General features: G+C 38.8%; 1 protein-coding gene across 1 annotated transcript in view; it reads left to right on the top strand.

The window, feature by feature from the left end:
• MGC68662 (uncharacterized protein) overlaps positions 1 to 13,913 on the top strand; it is a 74,074-nt gene that overhangs the window by 11,422 nt on the left and 48,739 nt on the right. Inside the window, 4 exon segments of the mRNA NM_001089864.1 lie at positions 150 to 208; positions 8,197 to 8,308; positions 9,552 to 9,634; positions 13,694 to 13,764. Coding sequence (NP_001083333.1) covers positions 150 to 208; positions 8,197 to 8,308; positions 9,552 to 9,634; positions 13,694 to 13,764 — 325 coding nt within the window.

Here is a 13,913-nt window from a genome sequence, read left to right as displayed (position 1 = left end):
TTGGCTCAGGTGCTGGTTTAAATAAGAGTAACATTTATTGCATTCACATTAATTCCCCCCCCCCCCTCTTTTTAAAGGTAGTCAAATACTTGGAAAAGTTGAACAGTCATCCATGATAAATTGTAACAGATATTTCCTTTTTATTCTAGGCAACAAAGGAGCAGACTCATGATTTGGTTGCGAAAACAACAACGCTTCAGTCAGAAAAGTGAGTGACATGCAACCCACAATGGCTAATTGTTTTCTGACTAATTCGGACATTCAAAAGCTGTATCAAAATCATTCAGTGCTAAGGTTTGTAGCTCAAGTGTGATTAAATCCCTACAGTCCTGTCGGAGAGAACAACAGTGACCATAATCTCCTATCTGATGATAGGATTAATAATAATGAGGCCCGCCAGCACAGTGCAATCAGGAATCGCCTAGTCGTATTATTTGGGCACGTTAGTGAAATGATCTGCCACTTATCTATACTGCTGCCTGTGTGCTGAAGGTGTTAGTAATAGACACGTTCTGGCATGTAGTGACGAGACACTCTCACATACTTCTTTAGGGCTGAAGTTCTCAATAGACGTACTGTAAACTACTTGCTAGCACCTTCAGCACACAGGCAGCAGTATAGACCAAATGGCAGGTCATTTCACTAATGTGCCCAAATATTACTGCTACGGCTATGCGATTCCTTGTTTAAATGAGTTAAATGATGTTAATGGTTCAAAGAATGTCAGGCTGAATGGTCGGCCCCCACACATTTTCACCTCACCAAATCTGGCCCTCATTGTAAAAAGTTTGGACACCCCTGGTTTAAAGGAACAGTAACATTAAAAAAAATAGAAGTGTTTTAAAGTATTACACTAGTAAAACTGCTGTGTTTGCTTCAGAAACACTATTATTGTTTATATAAGTAAGCTGCTGTGTCGCCATGGGGGCAGTCATTCAAAGGAGAAAAGTTACACAGCAGATAAGCTTGGTGTTATCCATTACCCACTATTTAACCTGTGCTATATAGCCTTTTTCAATCTCTGTCATTGCTACACAGCAGCTTGTTTATATTATATTTCTGAAGTAAACAGATCAGTTTTACCAGTGCAGGGCAACACTACATTATATTTTCATTACTTTAAAACACTTTCATTTATGGTGTTATTGTTCCTTTAAACACACAAGTGCAGCGAGCATCCAGACCATGGATAGAAGTGCTTTTGCGTCCCTCGGTGGCCTTGAACTTCTGTCTGGGGTCTTTGACATAACAGAACACTACTTCCTGCTTTGCAGCTCTCTTGGTTTCCACTGATTACCAGTTACCAGGCAATTACTTGAGGGGGGGGGGCACATGGGTCATAACTGTTGCTTTTGAATCTGAGCTGAATTCTAAGGATCAATTGCAAACTCACTGAACAGTTATGTCTCACGTGGCCCCCCCTTCAAGTCGCTGACTAACTCAGAGAGCTGAAACGCAGATAGTTGGGTTCTGTTCTGTTAGACATCCAGTCACTCCAGCCTTTATACATTACATTTTTGTACACTATCTATTTACCCAGTTTTTTATTTTTACACTGAACTGTTCCTTTAAATTAAATTTATTATGATTTTGAGTTGTCGTTTTAAAGTTCTTGTTTTTTTTTTTTTACTGAAAAAGTCAACAATTACAGGAGAACTAAAATTCAACAGAGAATAATAGTAGATATGCATACAGGATCAGAAGATTGCATTGGACAACTCTGAAGGCCTTGGTCATTACTTTTTTAGGCCTGCTGAGCAATCGTGTTGGAACAGTAGATTCCATGTAGCAATACAGCATTTTAGACATAATTTAGATATAATGCTTTTTTAGCTATTATTTTTCATTTGCAAAAAAAAACTGCACACAATGAAGTATTTTTGTGACCTAATTGGGATTAACTGTTGGTAAAGATATATTTGAAATACTTTACACCATTATATGGGAAATGTGGTTGGTAATTTGGCAGATGCATTACTATGATTTAATCTTTTGTATTTCATTGCCACTCTCTGGATATTGGTGATAAATCACAGGTGGAGAGAAGCTGATCACTCTCATCCTCTCCACTGAGAGGCATGGTGTCTGCCTTTATTCAGACAAACTGAGTAGATATAGCTGTTAAATCTATATACTCTCAAATTTTATATATGCTTGCCAAATTCTGTGTAAAATAGGTATACAGTACACATTGGGGCAGCTTTACTAAGGGTCGAAGTGAAAATTAGAATTTTCGAATTTTTGTTTTTGGTCAAAACTCTCTTGTGAATTATCCAAACTTGATTTGAGTTTTAATTTGAATTTGAATTTCAAGATTTTGTCATACTCTGGCCCTTAAAGAACTCAAAAAACCTAAAACCTGCTGAATTACTGTACAATTCATGGCTAGAGGTCCAGGGATCAATTTGGTGATGTTTGCAGCCTTCCTGACATCGAGTTCTTTTAATTCGAATAAAGTTTTTTTTTTAAATTTGAATAAAGTGTTTTTAAGTTTTCGGGTCGATTCAATCAGTCCGAGCTGAGATACTATTCACCTATCAGCTCCCCTGTTGTGCTCGCAGTAGAAATGTCATCAAGCGATTGTGTGCTATGCCAAATGACAAAAGATTTTTTTACTGCTCTATAAATGCCGGTGGTCTGTCTCTAACTTTTTTCTTATAGCTATCTTATTTGCTGGTGGTTTGCTTCGAAATTTCTAACTTCTTTTTACAGCTATTACAAATGCGGGTGATCTGCCCCTAACGTCTCCTTACAGCTATGTTGGTTTATTAGTGAGCCCTATTGTTTATTACGTAGGCAAACACTAGGCTTGTGGGGACAAGAAAGTCTTTTATTATCCCCTGTGAAAAATAAGATATTGATTTTCTTCTATTTTCTTCTATTTAAAACCTAATTACAAGGCTGCCCTCTAATTAAGGCTCCATACAACTTCATAAGGCATAACAATGAAGACGTTAAAATAGTCTGACAGTATTCGATAAAGCTATGAAATTGGATTAAAGGAATAAAAAAGCTCTCCTGTTGTTTTCCCATAGGAGAATTGTATTAATACAAGTGATTGATGAGTACTCATAGAAAGTAGCATAAAGCTGCGGCAGTCACAATTCAATACAGTTGTTATGAAGTGGTGAGCCAAAGTCATCTGTTTTACTTTCAACAGCAATCATACAGTGCATAAGTGCTGAAGATCTTAAAGGAAAACTATACCCCCCAAACAATGTAGGTCTCTATTAAAAGATACTGAGTAAAACAGCTCATATGTAAAACCCTGCTTCATGTAAATGAACCATTGTCATAATAATATACTTTTTTAGTAGTATGTGCCATTGGGTAATCATAAATAGAAAATTGCCATTTTAAAAAATAAGGGCTGCCCCCTGAGATCGTAAGATTCACTGTGCACACATACAAACCACATGTAAGGTCACATGAGCCAATCAACAGACAGAGTTCTGCCTTTTGCTTCCTCACTTCTTCCTGTTACAGTTAGTGTTGTAGTATTTCTGGTCAGGTGATCTCTGAGGCAGCACAGATAGAGTCACGAAATGGTGGCTCAAGGCAAGAGATGTAAAAGGGCAATATTTATGTAAATATATATTCCAGTTTGGTAAGATTCTTTAATATGTCATTCAATTTGATATAAACTATCTGTTGCTTAAGTATTCATTTTGGGGGTATAGTTTTCCTTTAAGTACAGGGAGAAACTTAGCAGTGGCTCTTTTGTTTTGGTCTGTTTCACTTATAACAACCTCCTTTCCTTGGGCTCAGCCCTGTGGTGCTCTACAGCCACCAGGACTTTGGTTAGGAAGAGAGCTGAAAAGGAAGTTGGAATCCGCAGAACATATGAGGGATCCAAATAGAAAATCTCTTATAAAATGCAGGACAGTACCTGTAGGGGCACATACAAGTTAATGGAACCCAGCATGAAGACTACCTTAGGTGATATTTAGATGTAGATGTTTGTGATGTTGTTTGAACCTCAAGAGTCGAACTGTCCATCTGGAGGCCCACAGGTCTGATGGGACACTTCCAGGAGAATTCTAAGGCCCCCAGATTGTTTAATTCAATATGACCCTCAAATATGCCATTTCTTGTGAAGCGTTACACAACACTTGTCTATATTGTTGGTGCTATAAGCCTCTACTCTCCTAGGAAGGCTTTCTACTAAAACATTGTCTGTGAGATTTGCTTTCATACAGGTTAGAAGGCTACCTTGTGGATTTTTAGTCTTGTGCAGTATAGTAGAATTGGAAAATGAGTGAGTCTGGAGAAGCCACAGTAGATCCTTGAGAAATATAATTAAAATGGTGTTGCAGTTCTGATAGGACACTTAGGACACTCCCAAGTGAATTTTAAGGCCCCCAGACTGTTTAATTCAATATAACCCTCAAACATGCCCCCTTGTAAAAACTTACATAAGGTTCTAGATAGTTGGGGCTATAAGCTTTTACTCTTCTGGGAAGGCTTTCTACTACATAAACATAGTTGGTGGGATTAGCTCTCATACAACCACAAACGCATTAGTGAGGTTGAATACTGTGTTTAAGGTGGCCGTAAACCGTTCGTTTCAACACACACGTGTAGAGCAGAATCGTCCGATATACAGGTAGATCTACAGGTAGAAACGAGAGAATTCTATCTGTATCTGAGGATTCAGCACTAACAATGGCCGATGCTTGGGCGCTCTCAAAGGCACCTGATCAAAATTTTCCGTCCAGCCTGATTGACAAGCCGACCGATATGCATGACTTCTGCCGATATCGGTCGGCTCTTTTCCCACCATACACGCACCGAATATTGTACGAAAAATTGTTTCGTACGATATTATCTGTGCGTCTATGGCCACCTTAAGGGTCACACCTGGTTAGTGGTCTGTTTTTCTATTCATCTGGTTGGTGTTCAGTAAGGTTGAGGTCAGGGTGCAGGCCAGTCAAGTTCTTCCACTCTTATTTTAGCAAGCCCATTCTGTACAGATATTCCTGCATGGGGGTCATTACTGTGCTGAAACAGCCTTTCCCACACTGTAGGAAGCACAAAAGGGTCAATCATGTAATTGTACTCTGTAGCCCTAAAGTTTGACTTCAATAGAGCCAGGTGCTGTAGCCTATTTAGACCATTTCTTCATTCACCAAACTTTACCAATGACTGTGCATTTAAGCAGGAAGTGTTCTCTTGCCATCTGCCAAATCCAGGCTTTTCCATCCTGCCAATGAAATGCCATTATCACTGCAGAGAACACATTACCACTATTTCCACATTATACCACTCCAGCTATACTTGGTGATAAAGGGATTGGGTTACATAGGTCGAAAAGAAAAACTTGTCCATCAAGTTCACCCTGCGTAACTGCTACTTGATCCAGAGAAAGGCAAACATCCCATCTGAAGCCTCTCCAATTTGACTCGGAAGGGGGAAAATGTCCTTCCTGACTCCAAGATGGCAATTGGACTAGTCCCTGGATCAACTTAGTACTAAGAGCTGTACTCCGTATCCCTGTAGCAAAGCAAGCAAAACCATACACACCTCTCCAAAACATGTTGCTGTGATAGGGAGTCACACTTTGCTTCATCTAAATATATTTTTTATATTTTTTTACATTCTTCTTTTTGGACTCTGTTTTTAGGCAACATGGTGGGCTTAAGTTTCTTAAAATAAAAAACATTAGCCCACCATGTTGACTATACATACAAGGTAATTTGGAGCATGGTGGAAAAGCTCCTGGTACCTTCCAACCTGTAAACACTAAAACAGTCCCAAATAAAAAGAATGTAAACATGAAGGGTCATGAAACGCCAAGTTACACTATTCATTATAGTCTACAGTTAAATGTATATACAGTAGTTTAGTCAAGAGTTTTCTTTCTTTGCTACAAAAAAATGGCTGGCACAGGGTATGGTTTTCCAGTGTTTTGTTTTTTATCAACAATATAATATTTACTTATGTTAGGCGTTTAGAGAAGTGACAGGCATTGTGCAAAAGTTTTAACAAAGAGTTTTAGAAGAGATCACCATAATTTACAAACGGTATGCTTATAACAATTTAGGATATATAGTGAATAAATTACCCCCTATTGTAAAAAAGATATTATAAGTCACCGTAAATGCATATACAGTATCACTTTATTCAAACTGCTACAGTTACAGTTGTTTATATTTGTGAATATGCAAATAAGTTGAGAAGGAGAACAGTGCGAATAATATTTCTATAAGTTATGGTCGGACAAGTTCTCTGCTTCGGCTCCGGTTTTCTTTTCAGCTCTGGCTGTGGCACTTGGTAGAGGCAATTCAGAGGAATAAAAGAACACTGTATTTAGTCAGCATTAAGTACAATTAAAGCCCCTTGGGTCTGTCTGTATTGTATTCCCAGAAAGCAGAGAGCACTGGAAAATGCTCCATAATTTTCCTAACAGCGTGAGTGCACTTCTAGAGGAGTCTGGTTGCCATAGGAACGAGTAGAATTTGGGAATAAGCCTTGATTAGGGCCCTCCTGAGATCAGAAAGCGAGCCTGACCGGGGAAACATTCCCATGATCTGCCGCCTTTGTCTTTTGGTGGCATCTCATCTTCTGAATGGAACTTTTGTTCCCCCTTTTATACACAGTCATGGTAGTAGGTTTAAATGGGCTTCTCATCAAAGGATCAAAAGTGCTCCTAATAGAAATATGCAAGGGGAACAAATGCATAGCTAACTAGCCAATAAATTATTGGCTTAACAATTTTTAGGGATCTGCAAATTTTCCAACAAAATGATATCAAATCGCATGCACCCTATTTAGAACATGTGTGAGAGATTCTGTTTAATCGGCTTCATTTTCAGGCACAGTAAGGCTTTCATCCTGTTGCAAACATGATTTATACTTCATTTGTACACTGAAAATAAATAAAGATTTATACTAAAAATGTTACCAGATGTGTATTGTTGCCAAAATACGGTTCCCTGGTCCGTTGAAGAAATTAGATTCACAGAGTGGGCAGTTTTAGTGCGAATTTTAATAATATCTTGCTTATGTGACTAAATAACTTGAGTGAGAAGTGCTCTGCTGAGGATTCATTGGACAGGTTATGTTTTACTGCCATCTACTGGATGCTCTACAGCTTCCCACCAAGTGAATTAAAGGAACAGTTACACCAAAAAATGAAAGTGTTTAAAAGGAATGACAATATAATGTACTGTTGCCCCGCACTAGGCCCGGACTGGCAATCTGTGGGTTCTGGCAGGGGCTGCTATATGGTCCCATAGAAATTCAGTATTTAGTGGGCTGGTGGGGGCTGATTGGGCCTCTGTGTACCTGAAATGCCAGGGCCTATTTTAATTCTCAGTCCGGACCTGCCCCGCACTGTTTAAACTGGTGAGTTTGCTTCAGAAACACTACTATAGTTTATATAATCAAGCTGCACAGGATACACAGTTGATAAGTTCTGAAGAATCCCATTGTATACTACAGAGCTAATCTGTTATCTGATGTGTATCCTGTGCCCTTTCTCCTTTTTCAGCTTTGAATGGCTGCCCCCATGGCTACAAAACAGTTCACTTTCAACCAGATTGCTGAAATTGCAAACTGCAGGGCTGCTGAATAAAATGCTAAATAACTTAAAAACCACAAATAATAAAACATGAAAACCAATTGCAAATTGTCTCGGAATATCACTCTCTACATCATACTAAAAGTTAAATTAAAGGTGAACAACCCCTTTAAGGCCAGTGTGACTCTTTGGCAGTTTCTGCCTTGGTTTAGCTTTTCCAGCATAATACAAATGAAAGTATGTACTCTGACATACATAGCCCTCCATTAGTTCCCCTAATTTAAATCTACATATTCAGTGGATGCTCCTAAATATCCTTTATTCCTGTTCTTGTATAGAAGCTACCTAGGCAGCTTTTCATTAGAACAGTTATAGATTTATTGCAGTATATTAGCTCAAAACAATAATCATATTCTAAATATAAAAATTGAGAATAAAAAGGCACATTTCCTGCTCACTGCCCCACAAATAGATTAGCCAGCAAGGATTCCCCCATTCTGTGGTTAAGCCTATAGCATACCCTGTAGGGAACTGCGACTGAGCCGAATTTGCCACAAAGTAATCCATATTTAGCAGACATGAAATTAAAAATCAGTCTCTTTATTATTTTTAATTATTTGTATAAATGTGAATTTTGCAATAAAATCAGTTAATTTCTGTGTTTCACCATGCAGTCAGAGACTGGAAATCCGAGCCCAGGTTGCAGATGCCTTCTTACTAAAATTCCAGTTGACGTCCGATGAAATGAACATTCTCAGAGGCACCAGGGAAGGACCTTTAACCGAGGTAATACATTTTTTTTATAAGCTGAAATATGGCATCATTTAGGCTTTTCTGTTCAGTTTTGTTATACTATTTTGTGGATTTCTCAGTTTAAGATACAGGATATGACAAACTGTTCAGGCTGCTTGCCTTCAATTTGTTTACTCCTCGGTGCTGCTTGTGCGGCAAGCAGGCAGAGAAACGGCTTACAGTATGGATTTAAAGGAGAACTAAACCCTAAATCTGAATATGGTTAAAAATGCCATATTTTACATACTGAACTTATTGTACCAGCTTGTCAATAGCAGCAATGATCTAGACTTCAAACTTGTCACAGGGGGTCACCATCTTGGAAAGTGTCTGCGACACTCACATGCTCAGTGGGCTCTGAGCAGCTATTGAGAAGCTAAATTTAAAAGCAGAAAATGAGATTCTTCTGTAATATAAGATGATGCTACATGGCTGATTATTAAATTGTGATGCTAGTTGCACTGGTTTCTGTGCTGTCATGTAGTAATTATCTGTATTAATTACTAATCAGCCTTATATTGTGCCATTTCTATTCTATGTGTACTGTATATTGTGAGTGGGTCCCTCAGTAAGTGACAGCAGCACAGAGCATGTGCAGTGAATCAGCAGAAAAGAAGATGGGGAGCTAGTGGGGCATCTTTGGAGACACAGATCTTTACTTCTAAAGGGTTGTGGTTGCCTTTTGCTGGTACAGAAGCTCAAAACATAATGTGCAACATTTTCTAATCTGCTTCTTTAGTTAGGCTTTAGTTCTCCTTTAAAGAGGTATCTGAATCTCAAATTAATTTAGTATTTACTATTATTATTATTATTATTTATGTTTAATGTACGTTTTCCTGTATCTGCCACAAGCATCCATTTTCCAATTTAGATGGGGAAAGTCGCTGCAGCTGGGCAAGGGTCCTCTTAACCTCGTATTTCTCCTTGATGTGCAGTGATTAATACAATATATAACCTGACACATTTTGATTGAAAGTCACTAAATAGGCATATGAGTGAATATTTACATGATAGAGGATTTAAAAAAAAGGCACGCCGTCTTGTCTACCTTTTCTATGATCCAGAGAAAAGCCAAAAAGCCCTATCAGAAGCCATAAAATCCTTCTGGAGTCCATGAGTAGCATGAACATCCAAGCAGGGTTAATGTATATCCATTCGTTAATATTCAGTTTTATAGTGATATTTGTGCCATGGACTAGTTACCAATCTGTTCCTGAATTTTAATTGTATATTTTAGGACTTTTTCAAGGTTTTGGGAAGAGTCAAACAAATCCACAATGATGTCAAGCTACTCTTGCGTACCAACCAACAAACTGCAGGGTAAGTAGAATACGTGGCTTCCCAAAACTCCTTGAGATGTTTATGGGTACTGTGCAGCATAACATTTATTCTGGGTCTGGGTATACGTTTATAATGCACATACGGGTGCTTATTTATGAAAGCACTGAAGTTCCTGTGTTTTTCCGAAATTGTATTGTGTTTCTTTTTTTTGTAACTTATATTTTTATTGCAATAGTTTCAGACATATCTTAAGTATGTTATATAACATGAACAATGCAATATACGTTATATGAGCGTGCCAGCATATTTCTGATTATACAGTTGAAGACATAATGATACATCTTAGAACTCAGTAGTTATGGAATCAGAACATCTAAGCCTTATGAAATGTCAATCCCCTAACTATAGTCCATCTAGTTCTGATTACGTAACTCCCATGGCATCCATATTTCTGTAAACTGTGGCATAGTATTATGGATATAAGATATTCTAGATTCAAATTTTTGTTAGAGTCAACTCTAGTGATTACTTCTGTCACGGTTGGTGAGTGAGGTTTCTTCCATTTTGCAGCAATTGCCAGCCGGGCCGCAGTTAGTATATGATTAATCAATTTTTGTGTCTTCCTTTTCATTTTGGGAAAAGGTTTGCCCAGTAAGAATGTTGATAATTCCTTTAGGATAGGTTGGCCCAGAACCAGGCTGAGAAGTTTCGTCACTTCATCCCAATATAGCTGTATTACCGGGCAGGTCCAGAAAATATGGTCCAGTGAACCTACATTCCCACATCCTCTCCAGCAAGTGGCTGGATGATCTGGGAAAAATTTATTTAGCTGTTGAGGAGTATGGTACCAGAACATCATTATTTTGTAAATATTTTCTTTTTGTTTTGCACACGTCACCATACCCTTAGCATTTTGCCAAATAGAGCTCCATTCTGCTTCTATTAGTGGTTGTGGCAGTACATTGTTCCATTTCAGCATGTATGAATGGTTTATTGAGGTCACCTGCAATATTTTGTATATCCTGGAAATTAAACCTTTTTGTGGTAAACCAGCTCTGGCTAATTTCTCAAATTCTGTAGGGCCTGTCGATTGAGCAGCTGCGCTATATGGGGCCACAAATGTCGAAGTTGAAAATATTCGAATAATTGTAGGCGCACTTGGGGTGCAATCTTGATCATATCCGCAAAAGGCAAGATCTTTTTAGTCACTGGATCCAGTAAATCACTAATAGTATGTAGTTTAGTTTCGTGCCATCTGGAGCAAAAATCTGGAGACTGTCCTGGTGCTAATAAGGCATTATTGAGGTATATCATGCCCAGAGGCGCAGCTGATGAGAGTTTCAATTTCCACTTGAGCCTGCTCCACACCTGCAGTGTAATTTTAGTAGAGGAGAGTAAGTCTGTCGTGGGTATCAAGGTTCGTGTAGGTGTCCATATTAGCGAGTTAAGATGTTCCTTCCCATGCCAAAGACTTTCTATTTGTCCCCATGTTGAATAAGAGTCCCAGTGTGACCATGCCAGTAGTTGTCTCAGTTGGGAAGCTTCATAATATTTTGCAAAGGAGGGGACCCCCAGACCGCCTTTGTCTGTCAATGAAGTCATTATCTGCCGGGATATCCTATGTCTATGGTTGTTCCATATATATTGATGACACATGGATTGAATTTCCTTAAGTGCCTTATGAGGGACTGCTACTGGTAAAGTCTCGAACAAATATACAAACTTAGGTAAGATGCTCATCTTTATAGAGGCCACTTTACCAAACCAAGATAGAGTGTGACCAGCCCACTTTGACAGTAATTTTTTTGTCTTTTGCATCAATGGGATATAATTGCATTTATATAAATCTGAATAAGTAGGGGTTATCTGTGTCCCTAGATATGTAATTGAGGTAGTTTTCCATTTGTAATTAAAATCAACCTTCATAAGCCCCAATCTGTCAGGTGGAATGTTCAAGGGTAGGGCTTCCGTTTTGCCCAAATTAAGTTTATGGCCTGAGAATGACCCATATTTTGTTAATACCGCATGTAAGTTTGGGAGAGAGATATGAGGTTGAGTTAAAGTCAGCAGGACATCATCAGCAAATAATGCAATTTTGAATTCGTTATCTCCTAGTGTGTGTATTGTGTTTCTTATGTTGCTCTAGGGAAGTGTATGTGTTCTTGGTCTGTGGGTTAAACAGCACATTTAACCAACTCCAATTTATTAACACGCATCTAGTGGATATGAGCCCTCAGCATGCACAGAAAGCCATATGCCTTAAAGGAAAAACAAACCCCCTAATAAAAAAAAATCCCTAACCTCTTACCCTACATAAACCCCCTCCCCCCCAGCCTAAGTGATACCCTGGGCAAATGCCCCTATGTCTTTACCTACCCCTCTGTGCAGATTAGGTCCAGTGGAGTTCACGGGCGCCATCTTCTTCTCTTCAGTAATCTTCGGAATGATGCCGGCGTATCGGCGCATGCCCAGTTGGAGCAATTTCCTGTCTCGCGACAATTGCGCATGCACCGAAATTCACAAAAATTGCTGAATCACTGCTCTCATTTAGAAGATTACTGAAGCGGCTGAAGATGGCACCCATGAACTCTGTTGGACAGAATCTGTACAGAGGGGTAAGTAAGTAAACTTAGTGACATTTTCCCAGGGTAGCAGCTAGGCTGGGGGGAGGAGGGAGGGGGCTATATGTAGGGTGGGGGGCAGGTGTTTTTTATAATTAAGGGTTTGTTTCTCCTTTAAATGGGATGTAAAGGTAAACAAATAAAATCCCATTTTTACTTTCTTTAATGAAAAAGAAACCAATTTCCAATATACTTTAATTAAAAAATGTACCGTTTTTATAAGAAACCTGACTGTATGCAGTGAAATCCCCCCCTCGTTTTACATACTCTGACTGCTGGGCATAGGAAACTCTGCAGGGAAACTAATCATACTTTCGCACAGCAGGGGGGACGCCCCCCACCTTACTTCCCAGAACTCAAACAGCTTTGTTTGTTTCCCTGTAAAGTAACCAGCGACCGTGTAGAGATTCGTATTGGATTTTATTTTTGCCTTTACATTCCCTTTAATGTTTAATGGATTCTCGTTGAAGGATTATTTTTGCTGCAGCCACTGGTTCTGCAGAGTTGGAGAAAGTTTGTATTAAACAATACAAAAACTATAAAATCCACATTAGATTACATGACAACACGGGACCCAGTGCAGTCTGTATATTCTGATTATTAATCAGTCTTGCTCTATCGGCTTCTGGCAGATATTATTTGACTTGTGCTGTTTTGATAATTTATAACGATCCCTTACTTAACCTCCCAACTGAAGTCCAGACCACATTGAGCATGTGCACATGTGTCTTGGTCTTGCAAAGATGTATGTTAAAGGAGATGATGACCCACTGTGGCCAACTTTTAAAACATAAATCATTTGTTTAATTAGGCTTGTGGTGCAGTAAGTTCATGTTTAGTATACAAAATACAGTATTTCTAGCCTTATTCTATTTTAGACTTTAGCTCCTCTTTAAGCCTGCTTTAGGGAAAGGTCCATGTGATATTGATTTTCTATTGATTTTTCTCGTCTAGTATAATTTCCACTTTTTCTCATGTAATGAAAGGTACCACATAGAATTATGCTTCTTCATGTAGTTGTTTGTCTGGTTGTCAAGTCGAGGAGAACCACTGGCAAAATCAATTTATCAGTGCAACACAACAGCTGTAATGCATGCCAAGAGGAAGGGAGCCATAAACCTAGTTCAGATTGTGTAGAGAAAAATGTTTTTTCCCCTTAAAGGATGTGACTGATGTGCAAGGTAATCCTATCTACATGTCTCCCTCTGCCTTCCCCTCACCAATACATCTCTAAACAACACAATCAATGCTGTATTGGTGAGGGGAGAGCAGAGACTTTCAGCAAGTTGCACAGTGCAGGACGCATCCTACAAAGTGCAAACAAGTTGGCTAATTGCAGCCATTTCTTGCATCATGCATTGTAAAAAAGCCCTGGTGTTACTAATGATGTTAATATGAATGTTATTGTATAAGGGGTTAGAGAAGCATCTTTTTTTATTTTTTTTTTATACTTTTAACAATGTTGTATCATTCGCAGGCTGGAAATCATGGAGCAAATGGCTTTGCTTCAAGAAACCTCTTATGAGCAACTTTACCGTTGGGCACAAAGTAAGTATTTTTCCCCCTCCCTCATTCTTTTTTCAAAACATGGCGACAATTATTCTCAAAGACAAAGTAAGCCTTATTGAACTGAGGATGCAATTTTGTTAGGAACCCCCCAGTCCCCCGAATACAGTTGCTAAGTTTCTTCCCTCAGC

This window comes from Xenopus laevis, chromosome 2S (assembly GCF_017654675.1).
Source record: "Xenopus laevis strain J_2021 chromosome 2S, Xenopus_laevis_v10.1, whole genome shotgun sequence".
NCBI classification, from domain to species: domain Eukaryota; kingdom Metazoa; phylum Chordata; class Amphibia; order Anura; family Pipidae; genus Xenopus; species Xenopus laevis.
This window is presented reverse-complemented; position numbering and strand designations above follow the sequence as displayed.